We start from the raw sequence: 27,240 nt of genomic DNA, 5'->3' as shown, positions 1-27,240 counted from the left end.
TTGAAAACTTGGGTCATTCAAAAGCACATGATGTTTCTGCAGCAGTCAAACCACAGCCTTGTTTAGCTGCAAGTATGAACTGTTTTTATTCACTCTCCATCCCCATAGTCTGTACAATGTCCTTTTAGAATGAGTTAGTGCCCTGTGATAACTGTCTACTGTATAAATATGGCTCCGTTTGTTTGTATCTGTCAGTCTTAATCTGTCCTGTCTGTGTGTGTGTGTGTGTGTGTGTGTCTTGCTTCCCTCTGGCTCAGGCAACACTTTAATGTCAAAGGATCAAGACTGCACCGGCAGCAGGAAGTAACTACCTGTGAGACCAGCTCCCGATGGCTATCATAAACCTTAAATCAATCAGTTCTGTAAAGCAGCTTATAAAAAGCTCTGTGTGTCTCCGTATGTGGGTGTGTGTTAGGCCACAGCATGAGCACGTGCATGAGTGAATATAAGTGTATGATGTGTGTGTGCACGTGTTTCAGTGGGCTCCTGTGTGTTTGTGTGTGAGTGTGTGTGTGCCATGGGAGAGTGACTGCCGTGACCTTAGCCTCTGAGGCTGTGCCAGGCTGTTGGCCGCCAGTCTCTCAGTGGTCAGGCCCTATAATGGCAAGTGCTGGAACTGAGAGCGTAGGCTTGATGAAAGGAGAGTGGGACAGATGGATGGTTTGATGGATGAAGTGAGAGAGGAGGGAGTAGGATAACGAGGCAAGAGGGATGAGATGGATAGAGAGGAATGGATGCTCGGACGTGCAGGGAGGATAGGAGGGAGGAAAGGACGGTTTGAAGGAGGAAGGACGGAGCGAAGGCGGGAGGACAAGCTCCATGCTGCTCATTACGTTTGGGTGTGTATGGGAATGGCAGTAAACATGACATTTCCCCTGCAGCCAGCGGAACGACTCTGGCGTCTAATGACAGCCCTGCAGCACAATGAGTAGTAAAGCTGCAGCCACCAGTGCTGTCGCCCAGCCCAACCCAGCCACCACCAACCAGGAACCCTCCTTCTCCTCTCTGAGTCAGAACAGGGAGGCATTGGGCAGGATTTATCAAGCCAGCATCTCCCTGAATGTAGGAATGCTGATCAAAGTGTGTGTTCACACTGACTTTTAATCTCCCAGAAGCAATTAAACACATTAACTGAAATATTTTTTTAGGACCACGCCATGTTATAGCCCTTTTACTATGCTGAACACATATCATGCATTAATATAACCATTTCTCAAAGCATATACATACATGCTTTTTTTTTTTTTTTTTTTTTTTTTTTTTTGAAATTCAAACGTAAGGGTTGTACCTACCTAAATATTCCCCGCTGTAGTGGCTAACATTCATGATTGGACACAGAAGTCATGAACTTGGAATTATAAAAACAATTTATTCTTCGGGGACTGTTTTCTGCGGATGCTTGCATTTTCTTGTGTTGTAAGTGTAACCGAGTAAATGGTACATTTACGTGCAGTTGATCAATAAAAATGGATTTTCTTATTTGGAAGTTGGCCAGATTAACTATTCTGATTCTGTTAAAGAAGGAAGAAGCCAAATCCACATCATCCTTCTCATTATGCTCATTTTTCTTCTTATGGTTTTTCTTCTGGGTTTGATTTTCCAGCTAAATAGTGTGTGAATGCAGTTGACTTGGAAATCCTTGTCGGAGGTTCCCACCAACATGTGGACACTCCAGAGGATGTGTAGATGTTTCAAATCAATGAGGGCAATAAACTGTACAACCATGAAATCATAAAGTAACTCTGACAAAAGTAACCTCAGGCAGATTGTCTTTGGATTATCTTTCTCAAGCAAGGTTCAGGTTTGCAAGTGCCGTTTTGAGGGGAAAAAATCGAACTGAATGACTGGCTAGAACCTAGAGCAGTTAAACATCAGAAAATAATGTTATGCTTTGGAGAAAGGTTAGTAGTAGTGTAATTTCTGTGCAGTGTAGCAAATAGATAAAAACATGTGAAACCACAATCTTTTGCTGTATACAACTGCACAGAGAGCAAGATTTAACTAACAAAAAGGCACAGCACTGAAGATAATAAAAACAACTATAGTGATGGAACATATGGTCCTTTTCGATTGTCAAGGGTGAACCTGGAACTTTCCTTAACCTGGGACTTGCCAGAACCTGTGAGATTCAGGGGCTGCCTTTTGTTTCCTTTTCCACTGCAAGGAGAACCAACTGTGAAGGGTGGAGGTGCTGCAGGTTTAATCTTTTTGGAGTTTTGCTGTATTTTTCCCCAATGGCTGTGCATCGGATACCCTGCTCTCCAGAATGCAGTGAATTTGTTTTTAATTAAATGCTTTTTTTTTCTTTTGTTAACCACTGATCTGCAATATCTTATAACAGATCTGTATTCTTCATTATAGATAAGTGTTTCTGACAGCTGCGTCTACATCACGCTGAATACTGTAAAACCTCAATTGAAAGCTGAGTCAGTTACATCAAAACAGTTGTGAAGCATCAGGCTATTTAGCTTAAGTATTTTAACCCCTGCTTGTTGACAGATTATATCAGTCTCTGACATTTTTTTTTCTACGGTGAGCAGTGGGCGGCTCTCCCCTGCTCTGCCTTTAGGAGAAAAGTGGCCTCCTCCTGGCTGCTGCTGCACCAGTACCCTCTGACGTAACTGGTATGTTTGTTAAAATGTGTACACGAGGAGCTCAGGGTAGATACCTTATTCTTCCCAAATACTGATCGATGCTCATACCTGTTAGTACAACTTGCAGTTTGCATTGCTGTTTGTTTTTGCAGTTGATTTTTTTTATTCCCCTGCTGGCTGCTCTGTGCTCTACCCCCTGACAGTGAAAGAAGTGTTACCAAGTCTCCGCTTGGACCAATTAAGACGGCAGCCTTGCTGGCTCCTTCTAAAAGTTCCTGAACAGGGACAAAATCGGGTTTGAGGAACTCGAACATGTATCCGTGCAGTGCTGTAAACTAGCGGTCGCCACTCGCCAAATGCGCCTAAAATATTCCCTTGGCGAGTTAATTTTGGAGGTCTATCTGCCACGGGGCGGGTGAATATTTGCACCAAGTCATGCAATAAATTATGCAAGAGGTGGCTTTAAATTTGCCGACGTCGGGGGAGCTATTTAAGTGTGACACACAACAAACAGATCACTAGCACTAGCCGACGGACTACGGGGAGCTACTGAAGTACGACACACAAACATCACCGGTCAAGCGCTAACATTAGCTACCGACAGGACTGTTTTAGGTTACCTAGGCATATTAAGGGATGTCTGAGAGGAAATATGACTGCCTTTTTGGTTGCAGATGCCATTTTGTTTACAAAAAAGATTTATTTTACTTATAAAGGTTATTTTGTTATATTAATATTTACAGTTACAGTTACTAATATTTACAGTTAATGTAAATAAAAATAATTGTTCACAACAACAAAATATTAAAATGTATTTTAAATCTTACTTTGGCCTCTTCTCTAAACCTGTATTTCAATATAATACTGTTATCTCAATTAAAAGTACTAAAACAGATGCATATGGGACAACAAAAGGCAATTTGTTATTTTGGCCGCTAAAAAAAATTGCTTGGCCGGTAGATTTTTTCATCTACTGGTTCCCTTGGCCAGTGAGCCAAAAAATTGTATCCATGTCTTTGCCGATGGAAATGGCTTTAGTGGTGCGCCTTGTTAATTTCTTGCAGTCGAAATGGGCCAGTAGAGAATCACATGGGTGTACAGATCGGAGAAGATGCGTACCGAAATGTGTCCAGACATGTAAAAATATGTTGCAGGTTATTCACATTACAGATGAAGATAACATACACAACATGTAGGCAGAAAATGTGAATGCGTATAGTAAATGTACATAGTTGCCATTTTTAGAAGGTGATGCAGCGGTAGGAAAGTCATTCAGTCAAACTTGATGAATGATCCGGCAGACCACACAGTTTCCTGTTCACTGGAATTGAGCGATGCAGCAACTTGACTGCATTCTCATTCTCTCTTTCTGGCAAATTCATCCTTCCATTTGTCCATTGAACAATTTTTATAGCCCATTTCTATTTGCAATTTTTAATTAGTCTGTGGCCATTGTTTTAGAGTGATTGTTCCCTTGAAGTTGAGCCACTTTGTTTGAAACTCAGTTCAACCTAAACAGCAAGTCTGGTCTTATAGCGCGGGGAAACCAGACTTAACGCACATTCGGGGCTTTTTCAGCATCACAACTGGATCTGGCCTTCACAGATTTATATCCCTCTTCTTTACATGTGTCACGTTTTCCTCTTTCTCTACCCATTCCAGTCTCTCTATTGTCACTGACACTTTGTCATTTGCACATAAGCCGACTGTTTCCTCAAAGCAATCTCCTCTCACAGTATTTTGGTAAAGAGGCGCTCTTTGACTCATCATTCAGTGCCGCTGATTAGATTTAGGGTTTTCAAATTTGTTACTCCCAAAATGATAGTCTTTTTACCAGAAGCCTCTTGGAAACAGGCAAAACAAGAACATCTCTGTAATAAACTCATCAGGCACATGTCCAAGCAGTAAAAACATCACAAAGAGATCCCCCTGCTAGCCGCCTTTTGTCTTTTTGAGGTCACACTGAAAGATTCATAGCATGTTTATTTGTTCGCTCCTCACTCAAAGCATATAAATTTCTCCCTTGGATTGGTCTAACTGATCATCTTCATATGGTGACCCTCTCCAGCGGCTTCACCGGTGTCTTCACAGTAATGGCTTTGCCTCCGTTCAGAGCCCTGAGTCCCGTGTTCACCAACATAAAAGGCTGGTTGTGATGGACAAATAAGAGGACTGGATGACTGCAGAGAAAAGGGTCAAACCGCACGATGAGTGGATGGTTCTGTCTTCTGAAAATTCATCCAGCACCGGAAGCAATGGGGTTAAAGGCTACAACCACAATTACTATGTACAAGTTACAGTGCTGTCAGAGTCTCCTGTCAGAGATGAAAAGGACTGTGTGTGTCTTTGAGTCTGTCTGTCGCAACTGTGTGTGTGTGTGTGTGTGTGTGTGAGAGAGAGAGAGAGAGAGAGAGAGAATGTGTGTGTGTGTGTGTGTGTGTGTGTGTCTTTGTCGGACCCCAGGCAGCGAGATGAGCTGAATGAAACAGACAGTGCTAGTGTTGAGGCCGGCCATGAATAGTTCACAGTCTGAGAACAGAAGCCACCAGATTTGCCCTTTTGTGTGGACGGTGAATGCTGCACAGTGAACACAGAAAAATGAGCAGACATAAATCTTTACACAGACAAATATCAAAAAACTGCCTTTTTTTCTCTTTCTGTTTTTTGGCATCTCTCTTTATAGCGCTCAAGAGGTGCTATAGTGCAATTCTTGTTGGATATGTGAGGATTACATCAAGCCTCTTTGGTTATATACATTATAATTTAGCTCGCAGGGAAATATAACAGGCTGTGATTATGTATGAAGCAATTCTCCAAAAAGGAAATGGAGTTTTAGTTTAATGTGTATATACTTGTATTTGTTTTTTCCTTGTCCTCTGTTGCTAAATGGTAGTGACTTAAACTCAGCATGCGAAGTGCATTACTTACTATACTAGTGTACCCGTTGCCCATGTGTGCTTCCCAGACATTACCACATTTTGCCATTTTTCAAATACATTGTCATATTAGGCACTGGCATGCAGCATTACTCCCAGAATAGCCTACTGAACTAGCTTGTGCCAGCTAGTGGTGGCTTTCCCAATGGCTGTCACTGTTAAAGCAGCAGGCTTGTGGAGTGGGTCTCCTAACTGGGTCGCAAGTTTCCCCTCAAGCCCCTAGGGTATGAAATTCTATCCCACGATGTTGTAATAACAGTGGCAGGCTCCTTTTGTGTTAAAAGCATCTGAAGAATGTGCTCCTGATGCAGCTAGTATAGTGATGTGTCTCCCCTCCTGGTTGGTTGGTTTCTGTAGAGGGAGATAGAGGCAGTGGTGGTGTCACAGGGTGAGCTCAAATAGTTATGTAAACACATTCTGTGCATGTGTGTGTGTGTGTGTGTGTGCGCGCGCATGTGTGTGTGTGCGCATGTGTGTGTGTGTGCGTGTGTGTGTGTGTGTGGAGGAGCTGTGTCTCAGATGAGGAATGGGTTCAGCATCAGGGCGGGGCACAGTGCTGGGCGGGGGCAGTATTTGTTCATCAGACCTGCATGAGTCATCTTGCTAAGGCGAACTTAACAGCAACATGTCATATCAAGACATCGCCCTAGTCTCAACGCCTCGCTTTATTCCTCTTCACTGTGCTTTGCAGCTTTCCAGGTGCTGTTATCTTTCTCTGTTGTTATAAACTTCCACATTCCTGGAGATGGTGTCATATGATCAGTGATTTGTACACACTGAACTCATTCACCTCATCTGTTCAATGATTTCTGGCTGTTGGGGCTCAGTGAGCTGACATGAGCATTCACTTTTGTTTTGCTACACTAATGTTAAATTCACAACTCTCAAAATCTGTTGCATTCCATCTTCTAAATAGCTCAGCATGCAAAACAATCCCTTCCAGTGTGCCCCACTGGGAAGAGGCCCACTGGCATCAAATCAAGTATTGGTGTCTCAGAGTCACACACTGCTGATTCTTTTAGTCAGCTCCCCATATTAGTGTGTGGTACAGCCTCCCAGAGTCAGTTCGTGCCTCACAGCCAAACCAGGGACCTCAGCAATGTAAACATTTGCCTCTTTAGCATCAGCATAACGTCCCAGAATGCCTCTGTGTTTGATACCATGTGGTACTCTTGGGTAAAAATGTCAGGCCTAATTTGCTGCGCCATATGGTTGTGTGCTGCATATTTTCAGTGGGTAATTTAGATGCATCGACTATGTGTTGTTTGGCTTGTGGCTTTGAGGCCTGATGGAGGCAGGTGATATTCACCTATAAGTTTAAATGGAGAGTGCTTTGAGCATCTCGTTATTGCAGTGGAAACTCTACTCTCCTTCCAAAATACAGACCAGGGATTCCACCCAGCTCATACAGCTTAGTGTGGGCAAATTAGGTTTTAAGCCCTATTGAAACTTTGCCACAGCAGAATAAATCATTTCAGCAACAAGCAAATCAGTATTGATATTCCTTCACAGCTGACTATTTCTTCTCTTGTTACCCAACAAAGGTGGTGATACGGTGTGTAAAATATTTTTGTTGGGTTAAAAAAACAACACAGAGACACATGGAGAGAAGAAAAGTTTACTGAAGTTGCAAAGAAGGGAACAGACATAGCCTTGATCTGGATCAGTGGCAAGTGGATGGTCTTATACAAGGGCTGCATGATATTGGAAGAAACTGACACATCAATAACATTTTTTTTCTGCCATATATATTGTGCAAAAAATAAATAAATAATTAAAATTCACTAGATACAGTGTGTTATTCATGCACAGATATACAATTTACAATTATAATCTTCATAGTTTGGGTACTTCAAAAGTTTGACTGTTATGTGACTTTGACACTGGTATGTGCAAGTGGAGAGAGAACAGGTGGAAAGGTATTTGGGAAAAACAACATATTTCTTAATAAATGTTACAAATGGACTTTTGTCACAGTTTTGCTATGGAGTATGCAGAGCCTGCGTGCCACTTGCAACAGACATTGTGTATCACAGAGTCCTTAATCCAGACAAAATTATTTAATATCAGGAGGACATTTTCTTCAGATGGACATAAATTGTATGATTTGAGTTCGTTTCTGACCAAATATTTGAGCTGCTCAGTCGGGCCAAATTTCAGCTTCGTTGAACCTCATTTCTGGGTAGCGCTGGGGTGGAGGGTGAGGACCGATCAACGGCTCCGAACCGGCATTCAGGCGTTCAGATAAATTTCTGAAATGGCAGAAATTTTGGTCGGCTGTCCTCAGGCTTTCGCACACATGAAGCAGAGTCATAAGTCGATTCTCTCTGTGCCTGTACGTAGCCTCAAAAACAGCCCCTGAAAGCACCAGTAAAATTCTCTCAATGCACCCTGTAGCTGAAAGTCTTCAGTTTCACCTTATTTTCAGTTTGAAGCTTGGCAACAAAGTAATTCAAGTAAACCATCAGGAGCCTAGAGTGAAATGTGTCACTGGTAACTAAAAAAAAACAAAAAAAAAAAACACCCTTTCCCTGTTAAGTCATCTACTGGGGGAGCAGCCCTATTTCTCTCTCAGTGTGTGTGTGAGAGAGTGTGAGTGAGAGAGAGAGGGGAGAGGGTGTGAGAGGGAGAGAATGCCTTGAGAGTGATACTCAGGGCTTTCAAGCAAACCTTTATTGGCAGTTGTCGATAGCCAGAATGGTGTGCAGGACCCGTAAGGCCATTTTATTTTCTGTTGTGCACATACAGTGTGAGCATGCGGGTCGTGGCTTTACAGTGGAGTTAAACAACAAAATTTCAAAAATTGCACAGTGTATACCCGGCCTTACAGATTACCGTGGAAAATGAGAACCTGCGAGTTTCCCTTTTATATCAAGCAGCAAAAAAGTGGCAGCCTGACTTGTGTAAGTTAATTTGCCTTACTTGATATAGCCTCTTCTGCAATGTTATGTGCAATTGTGCACATGCATATCGCGATGTTGATGCTAAAACTATGTATCATGCAGCCCGAGCTTATAGTATAGCACTGGTTTTATGCTGTGGTAGATAATGGGTGGAGCAGAGGCTTCCTCCTGCAGTAATGCCGGGTTATAAAAAACCCAAATGCAAATGCCTGGGAGGCTGAGTCCTCTAATGTCCATGATTGTCCCGCTGGCCCTGTGTACCAGCCTAAATCAGACGTTGAGCTCACACTGGTGTGTGACATCCATTTTATACATCTACACACACACGGAGCACACACTGCCAGACACATAAAGCCGGAGGGTAGTTAGTAGATAGAGTGTACCACAGCAGGCGGTGTGTGAACCACCCTTACTTGGTAACGCCCTTTGCGTGGCCCACAGATGGCCTTCCTTGAGGCACCTCCAGCACTGTACCTCTCACCTCTATACACGTTATGACATGTTATGGTGTAAACATTGTGAGTAAATATAAATTCCTTTTGGAGGAATGAATTTTGAATCTTAACCTGAAGATGATACATATCAATGTTTATCAATATCTTGTTCTTTTGTAATCAGCCGCTTATTGGTCTTTGCAATGACAGGAAGCTCCCACTTCTGAGATTTTCATTTTGGAGTTGATGCCGACTGTGTGTTTTCCAGAGAACCAATTTTAATTATCGGTGTGTGTCTGTGTTTTTCAGTCAGTGGTGAAAACTGGACGTTTGCTCATCAGTCATGAGGCACCAGTCACTGGAGGATTTGCTGCTGAAATCAGCTCGACAGTACAGGTGAGTGTTTGTGTAGCCATGCATCTAGTGGACAGGAGGTGTGTGTGTGTCAGTATTGATTGGTGAGATGAAGATGTGATAGAGTGATTGACAAGTTATTTGTTCATGTACTGTGTGTTTGCCTGTGTATGTCCATGTGAGAATTTACTGAGCAATATTTTATTACAGTCGGTGGCCCCTCAAGGATAGGAGGTGGTCAACAGTGGAATAAGCCCTCACTGGTCACAATTTTTTTGTCAGTAATAACCTTACGTTGTAATAAAACTGAGATAGCTCATGCCTTTAAATAAACGGCCCAGAGCTGCAGAGGTGATATGCTCCACCTGACACAACCTCCAATCTGCAGCTGTATGTTCACGGTGGAGGTCCCAGGAGTTCCTCCATATAACAAGGAAGTCTTGTGTCACCATAATGTCATTCACTAGAAATTATCTCAGTCAGATGGGGTATAAGAATTTTAATCCTAGGTTTTGCTCTCATTAACATGATACTCCCCTTGCACGCTCTAGACAATTCAACAATTCCGTCCTAAACCAACAATGAGACAAGTCTTTCCATTTTGGTAACTGGGATATAATCTTACCAAATGGGGTCCGTATTTGGTGGTTTGTGGTATGAAAACATTTAACAGCCGCTGATCTGCTGCCATTTATTATATTATGTTTTATTATTTGGGATCATTGACACAGAGTGTAACTACCCATAGAAGAGGCTTATGAAGTATTTAAGTATTGCTGGCTATAATCAGGCCTAGACACTGTGACCAGGGCATGCACTGCCAAAGATGCGTGATGAGAAATTCAGAGTAAGTGTGAGTGAGTGTTTCCCTAGTCCTGATGTATTTTGGCTTGTGAGTTGATGATTTTAGGAGTATTTAGTGTCAAAACACCAAGGCCCCAACACCCACAATCTTAGATCTTGCTGGCTGTTTATCAGAAGGTAAAAATGGATCTAAGAAAGAGACCTGGCAAAGATTTTTGTAAAAATATTTATTTGCATAGAATTTGGTTACTAAGTTTGGGCCGAAGTCAGCCTTTTTCTGATGGTTCCTTTGACTGTCAGTAATTTTGGGCTTTCAGGGTAAATTCAGGGTCAGAACTTAATGGGGACTCAGTACAAAATGCCCATTAAAAAATTAAAGTAAAATTGCTTTTGGAAATTGGATCCTTGGGCCATAAAAAATTCCCTGTAAAATAAAGAGTTCACTTTCTGTATTTTCCCCTGCATAAGCATACTTTCTAGATTTTGTTCTGCTTTTACATTTGCAAACTGCCTGCAAGAACTAGGTTTCTGTACCTGTTTACCTTTGCTGCCTCCCTCTCAAACAGCTTTAGCTAGCTGTCAAGCTAGCTAAAGCTAGATAGTTAGTTTCAACATGGACCTTTTTTAAATTAATTAAGAAAAAAATCCAACAGCACCACAAAAGTCATGACAAGAATCTCATCTTAATGAGAATGAAAGAATCACATACCTTCTACCAGTCAGCCCTGAACATAGAATCTTCTGCAGACTTTGAGCGAAGTCCCCGTTTTGACGTCTTGCAGGTCCACAAAGACCCAAAACGCCACTGTGACTTGAGAGGGAGATTAAACAATTTAAATTGTAAAAAAATAAATGTGCTTGAATATGATGCACTGAATATTTGTTGGTCTTGGGGCAAAGCACCACTAAGGTATTTCACCCCAGAGCTAAATATTCAATGTGACAAATTACCCAGGAAATGGTTCAAAATGTTCCCAAAGCATATCACAAAGGGGAAAAATGATAATTCTGTGCCTTGCTTTGATTTGGACAAGCTTTTGGCACAATTAATTGTTATAATACAAAATATAAAATAACAACAACACCAAAAGTACCATATTAGGCCTTTGGACTTGTCAGTTTGAATATTCAATATGCCATAAACAGATAATTTATGTATGTATGACAAATTATATAAACGTGGAGTTTTAAATCTTCAAAAAGATGTCTTGTGACATTTATCATGTGGCATTGTCTTGTAGCAGCTCTTCAGATCCACAAGATAGAATAAAGTCTCAACTTCTCTTGTTGCTTTTTACAGGGTAGAGCAGCATCTCTTAAGAATAAAATAGAAATTCTTACAAATGAGTGACAGGGGAGTAACAGCTAGAAGACAAATCAGATGCTGCCATGACTCAATAGTTTTAGAGCCATAAACTTTAAAAATTGTAATTAAAAGCATCATTCCAGATATTTTAAACCGGTTATTCATTTGCCAAGAACAGTATTTGCCATCATGGAGACTGATCATGCTGAAAATATCACCAGCTTCACTGTAGCACTTTCACACCTTCAGTTTGCCAGGATTTCTGCCGTCCCCTTCACACACTAGAACAACCATTAACTCCAACAGTGGATTCCCAAAAGCGATCAAAACACATCTTTTCATGAGACATCACTGTATCCAATGTCTTTAGTTCTGTTATTTCAGTATTAAATGTGCTCTTTCAACTAGCATGGGCTCATTGTCAAGTAGACCGTTGAAGCTGTGTTCATCAGATGTGGAAATATGAAGTGCCAGTTGTGGGGGAAAAAAAACACCAACCTGCTCAGGGTAATTACAAATAAGTACTGTGGGGATTTCTGTCAGGTTATGATATTTCCCACCTGCCATCACAAATCATGGATGTGTGTCCACAGAAGTAGTTAACATGGCTCTGAAACTGAAGCAACAAAATCCTGTTCTTCTGCCTCTTCAGATGAGAGCTTGGCAGAAGGCCTGCAGAAAGCAAAGTAAACAAGAGCACAATCACGTGGACTATTATAACTGAAATGTCTTGGTAATTTTTAAATTGCTTTTGGGTTCAGCTGTTGGAGATTACTCATTGGCCTGTGTGTGTGTGTGTGTGTGTGTGTGTGTGTGTGTGTGTTGACAGTGAAATAACCAAACTAATTGTGAGGACAATGGTCATTATGCTAAAAACTGCTAAAACAAGGCCCAGCTTGAAAATATCCTCGTAATTCCCTTGACAGAAATATATCACAAGTATCAGCCAAAATAATTTGCAAATTGTGCGAAACTTAATTTGAGGAATTCAGACATTTTGTCAGATTTCTTGAAATTATATATGTGTGTATATCTATATCTATCTATCTATCTATCTATCTATCTATATATATCTATATATCTATATATATAGATATATAGATAGATAGATAGATAGATATCTATATATATAGATAGATAGATATGTATATATAGATATGTGTGTGTATATATATATATAGATATAGATATAGATATATATAGATATAGATATATAGATAGATAGATAGATCTTACTGTTCTGTCATTGATTAAGAGATATTAAGAAACTTTAATTTCATCTTGGGAAATATCCAAATTCTTGGGTCCTGAAGCTTGTCACTTAGGATTCTTAAGGCTTTACTCATGACGTATGTGGCAAAGCGGTCATAGTTTTAAATTACTGACAGTTACAGGAACTCAGCATCCATAATGTCTATAATATCTGTGCAGCTAATGAACATTCTTCCAAAAAATATGCCAGGAACTCCTCTGAGATCAGTTTATAATGTCTGTAAGGGTGTCAGCAAGCTCTGAGATGATGAGTATCAAAATCTTTGATTGACCAAACCTTGTCAGTGTTGAACTGATGGACAATGCCATCTTACGAATGTTTTCATATTAAGAGACTTTTAGTCGTGAAAGAGTCCCACGCTCGTCTTACTGAGGGGCTGATATTCTGTGATATTCTTCACTTTGAGTGGTTTCTCTGTCAGTGTGTAAGCTCTCGGATGAGGCTGTTAAAAATCTGTAGATCTTCTCATTTACCGTCAGTCAACTGTTGTTCACTATGCCTGTCACTTATGGCTTAAATGGCCAGTGAGTCATCCCCTGCGTGTCCATGTTTCCATGTTTTCGCATTGTGTCCGGGTGACGTAAGTTGTTGGTGCATTCCCTGATTGCCATGATTTGCAGTTTTCACGTGGCTCTGCTTTGGGCTAGTTGGAAGCTTTTGTTGGAAAGAATGCTTTAGGATTGCTGATTTTTGTAAAAGTACACAACCTAGAGGCCTCTGTTCCCATTGTGGGATACTCTGGTCTTTGTTTGGTCTTTGAAGCTGATATAGGCAATTGCACACACACAAAAAAAAAAAACATTTACAGGATGTTTTGGCTCTTACATTGATAAAGGCTTTTAAAGTGGCAAAGTATGTGTACCCTATGTACTGACAATAGTCTGACCAGGTGTATTCGGTGAGTTCATGACATGTTGTCTACCTCAGAGCAGGACATAACTCTCAACAAAGCTAGGTAACCCAGGAAACATAATACATACTTACCCCATGTCCAGATGGCAGAACGGCAACAAGGTCGCAACCACGGTGACTCACCCAGAAATAACGGGGATGTGGCGTAGGCTCTGCTCTGATAATGGGATGGAACGGAAAAGCCGCTAAAAATAGGGCTTTTAGAGGAAAGGTGCTGAGCCACAGATCCTCTGCAGCTACAATAACAACAATAACATATGAAATGCACTTGGGTCTTGAGACGAAACAGTGAGATGGGCCCAGAGCAACAACAGCAGTGTGGAAATTAAGGGTTCAGACCTGTTACACTCCTTCCTGCTGACTAGCCCTAAAATTCCTTGCACACCTTTAGGACTCACAATCAAGGGACATAAAGTGAGGCTGGATGACAATAAGGCTTGTAGAGGCTAGTCACTGTTGTCTGAGAGCACCATTTAAACTTTTGTCTATTATTTCTGGATTGAGAGGCTTCAACAAGGGGACTATTAGGCCTAACCTATCTACTTAAAGCCTCTGGGTCCTTTCAGAAAGATCCATTTATGGATTAGATTTTCCCCTTTGTATTAACAACAGCAGGGAGTTTGGTAGGGTTTGGCAAGTTTCCATTGTCAGGATTTGGCTGCAGCTCTCATGGTTTGATAATGTGTCATTGGCTGGCCTCTTGCTGAGTGTCTCACTGCTGACTACAGGGGATAGAATAGGGCCGTGTGAGATGAGCCTAAAGACAATGCTTAAAATGGACCTCAGGGATGCACAGAGAGAACTGGTGATTCACCTCTTTTTCCTAAATCCTATTAACTACCCTCTGTGCTCATTTACAGTTTATCCAGATTAGGAAAAAAAATAGTTTGGCCTGTGCATTTTGTGTAAAAGGAAAAAAGATTTTAGGGATGAGTTTTTGATTCATCATTAAGTAAATACTGCATCATGGAGGCTGTTAACATGTGGTATAGTAAGAGACGTCCTGCACACTTTGACAGCTGGCGGTTTACAGATGCCCCATGATGGATACCACTATTTAAGATGGTAGTTCAAGCTGTGCCCATGCCCCATCTTCCCCCTTCAATCACACGACCATAGATGATACTCCAGTCCATGTAACGCTCTCTGTAGACCCACCACAGTTTTCTCTTGACACTGAAATTGTCCAGTTGTAGTTCCACTCACAAATTTCTGTTATGAGTTTAATCCAAATCAGGGAGAATCCAACTTCAAACTACAGCCTAGCACTTTGAGCTGAGTTGTGTTACTGTTCTGGGATGTGCTTTAAAGACTGACTCTATTCCAGCCCAGTTGGTGTTGGTCTAGGATGAAGGCTTGCATGTTTTCTACCATAAATGCTTTGGGAATCAGAACCAGAGCGCTAGTTGTCTGTCAGCCTTATTTGAAGGCTGAGGCTGAGTAAGCCTGAAGTTTCCTGGGGCGTTGTGCTCCGCTATAAAACCATGGCCGCCTCCTCTCGTCTCTCTCCATAAGAGGATACAATAAATTGACTTCAGAGGATGTTGTTTATGTAAAAAGGCTGCTGTTAAATGACCTGGCATTGGATGCAGGTATCACTATACACAGTGTGAGTAGTAATGCCATGGAGGTTGTACAGTAATGGTCAATTGCTGTGGCCTGATTTACTCATTAGTCTGTCTTGCCTGTCATATAATGGCAGTGTGTTGTGGGAGCTCTTTCACAATTTTGAGCTGAGATCACATGCACACGATGTTTTCCTTATTGTATTGTTTGCTAAATGACTGAAATATACTGTAGCAATGCAAAGTTTTGTAAAGGCAGCAAAAGACCTTTCTCACAGCAGCCATTTTAACATGAAATAGCAGGATAAACACAGGTGTTACTCATGGCACTAATTAAGGTTTTGTTGCATGTAGACCTATGTAACAGAACCTTAACTAACATTATTTTTATATTATTAGTAGCACCTGTTTTCACTTTACATTACAACAGTCTCACCTCTCCGCACCTGTATGAATATTCGGCCTCCCTTTGCAGTCTGCAGAAGGGGGGCGGGTGATGCATCTTTGTGTCACTGAGCCGAACGGTGTTACTCTAAGTCCGTGCCAAGGTAATCGAATTTAACCTGGTAGCAGCTTTAAAGATACCCAAAGTAAGTTGTCTTTGCTCCTTGGGTACCTTTACATAAACAGCAGACACAACAGGCTAAATCTGAATACAGCTGGGAAGTATTTTATCGAGATTTAATCTTCTGCAGGACTGACCCTTGAGGTGTATCTGAATCTGATGGAGGAAAAAATTCAAAAAGTTAAAACGGCCAAATCCTCTAACCAGATGACAGATTTCTTTGGGAGCAGTTAAACAAGTAAACCACCCACCCTGGAATGAACACTGGAATATGATCAACTGTTCCACAAGGCATCTGTTAGCTGGCACGAACATCTGTACAGAGCCAGCTAGAAAAAAAGAACTATATGTCTTTTATGCTACCTATTAAATCTACCAAATGTGTGGTCTTCGTATTAGCAGTCACTGGCTAGTTTGATTTTTAAATGAAAAGGTGTCTTAGATTCACAGATGTCCTCTACCGTGTGAAATGTGGCTGCTCTGAACCTTGTCTGTAACTGTCAAAGCAATTCAGTTGGTAGAGTATTAACATTTCAAGAACCAACCAAACTCTTTTCATCATGTGTGTTTTCTAACAGGACATCTAGCCTAAATAGCGGCACCCGCTTTATCTTTACATTATGCATAACAGCTTGTTGCCTAAATCTGTTCAAGCCATCATACCAGCTGCCAAGATCTGCACTTCACTCAAATTGACAGCCGATGATGTCAAAGTGTAGTTTGACTACAGCATATTTGTACCTAATCAGACATTTTTTCCCCCCCAAGAGATTTAAGAATAAGAAACAGATTCAGCTGTGATGAGAGAAATGTTCGCGGACCAGCACTAGAGGCCAGATAGGCAGTAAGTGAAGAGGACTCCTCTCCTGCTCTTGGAATATAAAAGCTTGGATTTTCTCTGCGTTATTCAGCAGCATTATGCCACAGCCCAGAACTTAGGTTAAGCAGCATGTTAGGAATTAAAGCCAGTTTTGGTACTCCAGACTGTCCTCAGTTGACATTGAGAGGATTTGGTGGCCTGTGTTTGTCTCTCTTGGCTGGTACAGCAAATGATATTGGCATTTTTCTGCCACAGCCTGAGAGAATGCACCCCTCAATCTGTGGCTGTCGCTGACAAACTGATTTCTATGTGACAGAAGACACAATATCATGACTGCAACCCAGAGCCCCCATTTTAAATCTTGCCTCACTGCAAGAGGCACAGCTCTTGGTACTGCCATAGTGCCATATTTTTATTGTGACATTTCAGTATATTACATATAATGATGCACTTCCAAAAAGATAAACACCGATTTGACTGAAATCTGAGTTGTGTGGCCATTCTCTGTCCAGCTGTGGTGGCAGGCAACCAGACTACTGTACTTTTTTCCTACTTCCAGTAAATGTATTTAGAGGAGATTACAGATCTGATCCAGACAAAAGAGCAAACTCCCTGTTTGTCTGGGTGTCTGTAAGGCAGAGAATAGCTGTTACACTTGTAATCTCAGTTCTTATGGATGGTCTCATTACTCCTTCAATACGACAAAAGAATGAAAAAGTATGATGACTTGTTATGCAGGGATTTTTTTTCCCTCTATTTCCTCTATATCGTTTTTTTTCCTGCTCAAATACAGACAGATTGACCAAATCCTCACTCAACACATATTGTTGCAAAATGTGGATTACCTCGAAAAAAAAAAAAAAATACAGATTTCTACCGACACTATTATCAGAGTGCTCTGATTGTGTCGATCACACACAAAAGATAGAAATGTAGGCCTGACCAGACAAATCCTCTTCAGAGTATGACGTTGAGTGGGCCTCCCATCTGCTTGTCAACTCTGAGGGGAGGACATCCACATCAAGCTTTGCTCCAGGCCCAATCTATTCAAGTATACTCCTGTTTGACTTTCTGACTCCCTAGTTGTAGCTGTTCAGTATGAGTGATTGAAACTCGCCCAGGAAAACACCAGTCACCCAAGAGGACCATTTTTGATGCTGTTTCTTCATGTTGAACGATAGATTCCAGCATGGCACACATTCATAAAATACCATTAATGATCTTTAAAGCAAGACTGAACTTTTACAGTGAGTTTGGTATGGCTTTATTTTCCATCTTGCTCAGGCATAATTTATGTCCACTGATGAGGTTATCATAACATAGAGAAACCTATGAGGTAATCCTGGTACAGCCTGCTCTAGGCTATGTGAGCTCGGGAAGAAACACATAGAACCTGCCTATAGGCTGCAGCATAGCGCTGCTGTTCACATTGTCTTACATCTTCAGAGTAAACTTTTCAGGATCCAGAACTGCTCGCTTTGTTTCCTATTGCAATGTATTTCAAACATTACAGATCAGTTTGAAAACATTTGGACCCAAAGGGCAATGAACGTTCCCAGCACCTAGAAGATAATGTAAACTTGAGAATAAAGACAAGCAAATGAATGGAAGAAAAAAACTGGCTACCAGAGGGAGGAAGAAACAGAGCATTAGTGAGGAGAGGAACGGACACTCGAAGTGATGATGTACATTAATTGAACCCAATCACCTTTTATTAACTGTGTGGAGCTGTCTGCTCGTCTCAGGGTGAATAATGGCAGGAGTCCAGCTGTCAGATAGAAACCAGAGTGATCTTGGACAGCAAACCAGGTGCCTGGGAGCTCACACTAGTTTCTCCACCTGTTTTTGGTTTTCATTAACCCTTTGAGATACCACAGCCCTCGCCAACCCCCAGCACTTGTCTACCATTCTTTGCTGTACACAATACATCCTCAGGCTCACATATGATTTATGGGCTTGACATTTGTCACCAGAAGGGTCATTTTTCTTGTTAAACATCCTGTGTCACTAAATGTTATATTCAAGGTATTTCTGTTTTTCTCCGTGTTTGGTGATTTTATGAATTAAGCAATCTAAGCATCCCAGGACCTGCTGTCCATGCTTGAAGACTCTTTTTGTATCCGCTCAGCTCCACAGGGACAAAGCAGCAAGCTTCTGCAAGCTCTTTTTCTTTCCCTTTCTCTCACTCTTGCTCTCCTCCTCGTTGTGTTGTGTTTTTACTGGTTATCGATGCACAAACAGCTGTTCATTAAGTTTGACATTCCCCTGAACTCTGCCAGATGTTTATAGGAGACAAAACAACCATAGTGAGAAACATACAGGTTGTGCCCTGGTGGGTTTGTAATTTGGGATTAAACGGCTGCGTTGTCGATGGTGTGAGTTTGAAAAGAAAGAGGTCAAATTCTGCCCTCTGTCAGGCTGGCTAAGAGAGACAGAAAATGCACAAATAGGCCATACAGGAGAAAGGTCTTATGTGAGTTTGTTGGAGAATTTTGCTTTTGTTTTGGTTGCTTGAGCTGCACGCAGGTCACAGGATAATCTAAGAGAGGGTACTTTAGGTCCTTGTCTTCAAGTCTGTGTGCGTGCGTCTCAGTGTGTTCATTTAACTCAATAGGGGTTTGGTCCCCTGTGGAGTGTTTTGGCCATCTTCATCCTGCTTTGACTCCATGGGATGAGGGCAAAAGCCAATGGAGAGACATGAGTGATGGCTTGTTTTGCACTCCAGCTAAATTGCCTGTGCATTGGCTAACTATGACCAGTCTGAATTAGCCTTTTTGATTCATATTTTGCGTCAGAAATGGTAAAGGAATCTAACATGATTTTGACTCAACTGTTAACTAATAATTTTACAGTTCAGTTTCTGGTAGCTATGAGAGATATCATAAGTGGCCACTAGGTATTGCTAGAAACTATGGATCTTCTTAAATCTAGGAAATGGGTAGCTAGTTGACAGTAGGTATGTTTATTGAGAACATGTGTTAGGTTGGTGACTTTAGTATACTCTTGGTCCCATTGCAGGTGTCATGGCTTTAAAGGTGCAGGGTGTTAGATGACATTCACTTACAGCCAAATTTATCAGGAAACTCCCCAGGCTCGACGGCTAATGCAGGAAAGTGTGAGAAATCCACTCAGCTGTGGTGGAGAGGGTGAAAAAACTGAAACCCACTCAGCTTTTCCAAGTGTAAACCACAGGTGCTTCAGCTCACAGAAATCAAATAAGCATGAAAACCAATTAGCAACTTGAACAAATATGTATGTGCATTCATTGCCTACGATTGTGCAGTCAAAGCAAATCCTGCACGCAGGGCTCAACAGCAACATTTTTTTCATCGGAGCACTAAGACGTTTAGGGGTGCTCCCTGCAAATTAAAAGTGTCATGTTTAGTTAATGGGTGTGCCAGCTCTTTATGTGTTTGTTTTTAAGTTGTAGGGTGAAATTTTCCTTAATTCGACTAAATCCCCATTTGTTAACCTCCATGGTTTGCCATGGAGAAAATCCAATAACGTTTAAATTAGATGGTTAGTGAGTGATGGTGCTGTATCACCTGATGTCCTTCATTCACTATTTGTGGGTTACTACTTCATTCTATCGACAGTGGGTTTATGCATGGATGCCCACACTTGAGTATGGCACAGGGGATTGGTAAATCACTTCCCATATGTTAGCAAAATATGATTCAGGTCCTGCTGCCATCGTGCAGACTTGTGATTTTCAGTAGCTCATACTGTATGAAGCCCATGCTGTCTGACAGCCAACTGTGTTTACTGTGTCATACAAACACCTTGGGTTCACAGCTGTCAGTGTCTGAGTGTGTTAGCACAGACATTGCCTCCCTGCCATGGTGAATGATGTCTGAGCGCTGACAACATTGGACTGACAGAGTCCTGATCTCTTGTCTCTTTGTTTTTGCAGGAGGAGTGCTTCCTCAACCTGGAGGCCCCCATTTCCAGGGTCTGTGGTTATGACACTCCCTTCCCACATGTCTTTGAACCCTTCTACATCCCAGACAAGTGGAAGTGCTTTGAAGCGATCAAGAGGATGATCAACTACTAAACCCTCGGTAAGGTAGGGAAAACTATGGAGTCATATCATTTTCAAACCCTGATATTTGTAGTGTTCAGTTTATGTAACTTTTTTTAATTTAATTTAATTTAATTTAATTTTTTGGTTGGAGGTGGGAGAGCATATATCTAATTTTCAAAGGTTTTGAATCTCTGCAGCCCCAAGAGATTCTTCATCTTACAGTCATAATGGTGCGCAAGAAAATTTAGGCTGATATACCCAGTAGCTTGTGAGATTAGCTGTGGACAGACACATGATCTCCTCTAGGATGCTGCCTGGCGGGGATAATAACAAATAACCTCGACCTACTTTATCTTCCACTACATTATTGACCCAGAGACAACAGTAGCTATAAAAATCATTTTGCAGGATTAGGTTGATGTGCATTATAGTTGTCATGGATATGTCCCATGTAGTGTTAAAACCTCATGATGTTATGTTACAGGATAGACTTGTTTTATTGGTTACAGAAGTGATGTGTAATATCCTGTGAGATAATAAATGTTGTCCACTAAGTTGTTTTTTAATCCCTTTGTAATTGCTAATGTCATTTTGAGCTCTAGCAATTAAAATAATCAGCCAAGACCAAGGGGAAGGAGCCGTTGAAGAAATGTTTAATTGAATCCAACACTAGTCACCTCTCATCCTCCATCTATTCCCTCCTTCTTTCTCTTCCATCCAACTTCTCTCCCCATCTGCCATCCGTGGTAGACCGCCAAGTTACTCAGTGTGACTTACTGTACCTTTCTCCTCTTCCAGGGCCAACTTCTGGTAGACCTGAACTCTGTTCTCTTCTTTCCCCCTCTTTCTTCATTTATCCAATTGATGGAGAGCCGCCAGGAAAAGACACTTTGTTGACCATCCAATCAGGAAGCAGTATCCAGATGGGCCCTGTGTCTCTCTGCCTTCGCCAGCTAATAGACTATTACCTTTGGATTAGGGAAACTTATGCTGTTTTAAGGGGAAAATGACGACCACGATGACGACTTGATCTATTCTGTATGTTTAAAATCTCCATTGGCTTCCACTGTCAGTATGACGCACATAATTTCCACATTGACACTAAAGCTAGATACTCTGTGTGGGGAAACTGTTAGACTAGGTGGTTGAATGTGTGTTTGTCTGCCTCTCTTTGCTGTTACAGTGTGTCCACCACCTCTCTAATCCTTATGTGGTTTGAACTGTGCTAAACCAAACTGTACTAATAAAATGGACCCATGGTTTTTATGGAAAATAAAGTAATCAATATTGGTGCAACATGTTGCTTTTTTGATTTTCCTTTGCTCTGGATTCATTATTGAGTTTTCACCTTTTGATAAATCATGAACTTTTTGAATTTTCTTAAAACACCTTTGTTTGTAAAAGTCACGATTTGAGGGTGTTGTTGTTTGTGTAACTTTGGTAGCAAAGCAAACATGTAAGTGACGTGTCTTTCAGGTTCCCAGCTCATGAAATTCTGAGAATATCATGGAATTTAAAGAGTTGTGCTCAAGACCGTGTGAGTCATGTAATCTGATCATGTAAGTTTTCTGGTAAATGCAGGGACATTTACAAATGGGTCACTTGAGTGGAATGCACCCGAATGGATTGTTGAACTTGTTTCATACAGTCATCGCTGTTAACTCCTCAAGAGAGACATTTGCAAAACATGAGGGAAGGGATTTTGGGGCTGGGAGGGGATCGCAGAATTACTTTAGATGAAGAAAATCTTTGAAAAGTCATACAATTTCACATGAAAAATGTTCCAATCATTGCCATGATGCAAAATACCATGTTTTTTATGTTTGCATCATGGCACTTTTCTCCCTCCCAGTATTTCTCCGTTGCTGCTAAATTGTGGTCGTATCTCTCTTCCCGCTAAAGAAGTAGGATGATCAAAACTGCCTGTAAGAAGTGTGATATGAGCCCTTTCACCCCACACCAACATGATAACGGCAGTCCTGCACCCTGAAATGCATTATTTGTAATGGCTTGTGTCACTGCAATAACAGATTTTCAAAGTGCCAAGCAAAGCATGCACTCAAAGTTCAACCAAGTTGAACCTTGGGCTGCCACTGAGCACCATGTTGTATATAAAAGCCCCGTCAGGCCACTCAACCAGTCGAAGATTCCATACAAACCCAAAACCTCAGCTCTATCCTTGTGCATTTTTTTTCCACTTTTAGACATAAATGGTAATTTTGTGACATTTGGATTCATGCCATTGGAATTGAACAGCGTTCAGCGTTGGCTTGAAACAGATGTTCAGATTTTAAAACCTGATTTCAATAACAAGTGCTGCCATGTGGATTCATCTGCTGAACTGTCAAACCATTTTGGACTTTGTACATCTGTTTGTGAGGATCAAAACTGCTTAGTGGAAGTGACTTTAACAAGCAAGCAAGCTGTTCTGGGATTACGGAGGAAACAACATGACATTGCTTTTGCTTGTTCAGTTCTCCACAATTCACACATTGTAGGCTACATTAGTTCAACAGCTCTGTCTTCTGACAATGTACAACACAGATCTAATGATGGAAGAACAGTGAAGTATATACATTTTGTGCATATTAGGCTAAACATTGGCAAGATCACTGGCCCGGTCGTTTTTAAAGATTCAAGATTATATAATATCAAATAATACATTAATTTGCCACAACTTCCATTTTTCCTCCATCCAATTTATGCTGAAAAACGCATTTACAGGCACTTATCCACAGTTGGGTCTACTCCTGTGGAAGACTAAATTGTATACATGCCTGTTCATCTCATCTAGGAGCATGTTAAGACATAGCACCTCGACCTACACTGTACTGCAGCTGTTTCAGTCTTTTAGGGTCTTCTGAGCCTATTTCAACCTCCCACTGATAGCTCATGAGAGGAGACTAACTTGTTGGCACTGATTGGATATGTTACTTTTTAAAGGGTCCATTTAATGGGGAATTTTTATTGACTGATGTCTTATGGTGTATTTTCTTCATACATGCCTGTGTTTCCCATATATTTTTATGATCCACAGGAGTGAGAGAAAATTCTGTTCAGCCGTTCAGAGCAACAGTAGTTAGTGAGAGTTTTGGTTTTGACAGACCTGACATTGGTCACCAGGACCTGTATGTTCCCAGCTTGTCCTCTCACTTACTGTATAGTATGGCTGCCATATGGGCATCTGGACTCGGTCATGCATTTTAAGCCTATGGGGAACGAATATTCAACGTTGTAATGAAATGTCCACAGTGGAGTGCATAAGAAGGAGGACCGGCTGGACCACATGGCCCCATGCCTGAAGGTCTTTGTTTTTAATTTGCTTATTAAGTGTAAACCTCAAACTGTCAGCCAGCTTTAGGAGAAAGGTGAGGGTGACTTCAAAGGACAACTATTAAGCTCAGAGTGTAATGTTTTCCTTGAGCTATAGCCGGGGCGTTATGAGATCAAATAGAGGAGAGTGATAGCGCGGGATGTGTCCTGTATATTGCTTGAACACAGATCTGGACACCAGGGCCAGTCCCAAGGGTTTAATCTGAAACACTGCATCTGGAGAACCTTCTGAGAGGATCGTCAACGTTACTCAGTGTGCACTTCTGGCCATTTTTCTGTGTTGTTTGGAAGTATAAAAATCAAGATGTGTAATCTGCATGACTAGCATGCCGTATGGAGGAGCTGCATCCAATATGTCACTTTGCAAGCAATTTGTGAAAATGTGGAGATTAGCTTTTTGTGTATAGTCGAACAAAACTGCCACACTGATCTTCATAACTTAGGATCTCCTGAGTTAGTAGTCATTTACTTTTAAGTGTGACCACCGACAGCACGTTTTTGTTTTTGTTTTTTTTTTAAACTGCAGCCTATTTAAATCATGCATTTGGAATGGTTGTGAGAGAACGAAAGTGTTGTATTTCAGAGTAACATTGACCAGACAGCTTGTCAGGAAATACTAACTCCTTCATTATCTGACTTTCAAAGGGAAAAGTTCAGAAATCTCCCCTTGGATTGGGCTTGAATAGCTGGACTACAAAGGATGCTCGCCTCCATGCCAAATGCTATCCCTCTGTCTCTCATAATCATTGAGCACTGAGATATCTCGGCATCCCTCAGCTCAACACCTATCATAAAGTTTGCGCGGTTCACAGCTGCCGGAAGCTGTGGTTTTGGGCTTAAAAGGGGTGGTGGCAGATAAACAACGTTACAGAACAATTGAAACAACACCACTAATCAGCGAGTATCTGCTAAGCTCTTGTAAGCTTCAGATAGGATTCTCAGTGCTCTTCACTGCAAGCTCCGGTCAGAATGTAAAGATAAAATCACGTCTGTCATTTTGGTCAGGGTGAAAGCAGGGCCTTTAACCATCGTGGTAAGGCGGCCCCTCCTTTGGGCGGGGTGGCGGAGATGACCTCTGCTTGGTAGGAAGGCTATAATAGCATCCATGCTCTGACAGTGTGTCATTACACACTATATTTACATGAAACGCTAAAACCAGGGGTGGTAGGTCACAACTTGAATCTACGGGGGGGGTGAAGATTCTCTGGTCCATGTTCAACCATACAACCAGAGATTACTGAAGATTATAGAACCGCCTGGCCTGTAATGTGGCCCCACTGTACATTTTAATGGTTGCTGGATTGTGTTTTATAGTACCATTACACATTTATGGGATTGCTGTGAAAGTATTCGTCCAGCATGCACTGGAGATTTCATTTTGATACATTCTACTCTAATAGGTACAGCATGGGCTAGCTAATACTGATAGTTAAAGTGCAAGAAGGTGGTGGTAAAAGAAATGATGCATGCCTTGAGAAATGCTCGTTTGCAGTATCACCAAGGCTTGCACACCTTTTCCACCATTGCCACGATAATTGAATTTGGAGGAAGCGTGTTCATTTTCTCTGATAAGAAAAACATGTCTGTTGGCTTCATAAGAAAGAAAATGAGTAACACATTATATCATGCTCACAGCTTTGGATAGTTCAGATGGACTGAAGCAAATTTGTGTTCAACCTGTCTGCTGTGTGGCGTGTCAGTCATTTCAGATTGAAGGGCACCTTGTATCAGCCTCACTGAGAAGTCCTCCGCTGACTCATGGAACCATCCTTGTCACCCAAAAGATGCTTATTCTCTGCTCTTGGGCTAAGATGAAGCTGTAAGTGATGCACTAGTCATATGTGCCAACAAGAGCAGCAGTCTGGCATGGCGATGGAACTGGCAGAACGTATTCAGCTCTGTCATATCCATGTTGTCTTTTCCTCCCAGGGGGACCCCTGGCCAGCCATAGTTTCCTGATTTCCCTCCTCCCCGTGCCAGCTCAGATCCCAACCGGATCGTTGGGTCGGGAGTTCCATGAACACAGTGCTAGGAAATACTAATGCAAAACAGTGTGCATATTTTATTACTTTCTTGTGATGGAGGAATATGGCGTTAAGCCTTTTCTGGATGTTGAAGAAAGACATCTGAACTTGGTACCTCATCTTGTGGTCACTTCTTCAGATTGAGTTTCATAGAAGAGAGATGTTACCCCTGTGTTGATTTTCTCACAGAGGGTCCAGGAAAAATTGGGTTATCAGAAGTGATCAAGAGGAATGGGATTAATTTCACAATCCAAACCACTATTATGTCTCAAAGGTGGTATTGGACATTTAGAACAGAATTGGTAAAAAACCAAGACTCACATCTCTTTAGATTATATGGTGTTTAAAAAAAAAAAATGTAGTAAAGTCACTAGCAGTTACTACTCCTCTACAGTATCTGTACAGTGTCTGCCTTCAGAAACGGCATCGCTCCACTGTTTGCTGACTGGAATCGCAAGGGACAGATGGAGAGCGCTGTTCTTGCTCCGTTTATCCAAACCTTCTTTTCCCCATTAAACATTTACCTGCCAGCACCAGCGTGTACACACGAGTTCACACATACACACAAAGATGCAGATGTACACATGCATTAGCGCACTGCCGACATAAAATCGAGAGGTTTTCACCGCATTACATACACCGTTGAAGTTTCCAAGCTGCGGTCTGCTGCCTCTTTAAACCCAAATAGAGCACTCACAACAATGCAAAAACACAAAACATATGTACATCTGCCTGTCCGACTATCAGACCTTTCTCTTACACACACACACACACACACACACACACACAAATGAACACTGGAGCTTTTGAATTTCTCCTTCATCATCGGCATCCGTTTTTCAAATCAGGCAAGGCTTGGTTTTAATTCTGGCTGTTGGGGCTGACAAATGGTTGCTAGGGGGAGGAGGGGGCAAAAACAGTCTCTTGGTCATGATGCACCAAATGCTTTTGGTGCATCAAACATCTCAGTTAATGGGAAGATGATGTCATGTCATCACGGTATTGGTTTCAATGGAAACAAAATCTGCTCTGTATTTGGACAGATTTCTCTGTGCCAGGGAAGAAAATAAAAGCAGTGATAGCTGAGAGTCCTCCTTGTACCTGAGCACAAAAGCGTGCACAGCCCCCGACTGCTGGCTTCCTGAACACCAGCCACCTTTTCCAAGTGTTGTTTGGATATGCTAGAGTTAGTATAGACCATAATATTGCTTCTTTCACCGTTCTCGTCATTGAATCCATATTGAAGGACCATACTAGTGAGTTTGCACATTTAGCCTTATGCTGACAAACTGTATGAACTTCAGGTTTCTGCTAATCTTCTTCCAAAGCAAGCAGTCGTATTTTAGAGCCCTGATATAATGTCTGTCTTTTATTCGGCCGTTGGTTTCCATTC

At 41.5% G+C, this 27,240-nt stretch overlaps 1 protein-coding gene across 2 annotated transcripts in view; it reads left to right on the top strand.

Moving 5' to 3' along the window:
• Nucleotides 1–21,786, top strand: part of bckdhb (branched chain keto acid dehydrogenase E1 subunit beta) — a 60,707-nt gene extending 38,921 nt beyond the window's left edge. Inside the window, exons 9-11 of one of the 2 annotated variants that reach the window (XM_030072868.1) lie at nucleotides 9,177–9,263; nucleotides 20,380–20,527; nucleotides 21,289–21,786. In XM_030072868.1, the coding sequence (XP_029928728.1) occupies nucleotides 9,177–9,263; nucleotides 20,380–20,520 (228 nt within the window). In that variant the 3' untranslated portion in view covers nucleotides 20,521–20,527; nucleotides 21,289–21,786. Of the gene's footprint in view, nucleotides 1–9,176; nucleotides 9,264–20,379; nucleotides 20,533–21,288 lie in introns of both variants that reach the window. The other variant, XM_030072867.1, reaches the window with a different exon arrangement.
• Nucleotides 21,787–27,240: the final 5,454 nt, after the last annotated feature.

Source organism: Myripristis murdjan, chromosome 16 (assembly GCF_902150065.1).
Source record: "Myripristis murdjan chromosome 16, fMyrMur1.1, whole genome shotgun sequence".
NCBI lineage: Eukaryota > Metazoa > Chordata > Actinopteri > Holocentriformes > Holocentridae > Myripristis > Myripristis murdjan.
This window is presented reverse-complemented; position numbering and strand designations above follow the sequence as displayed.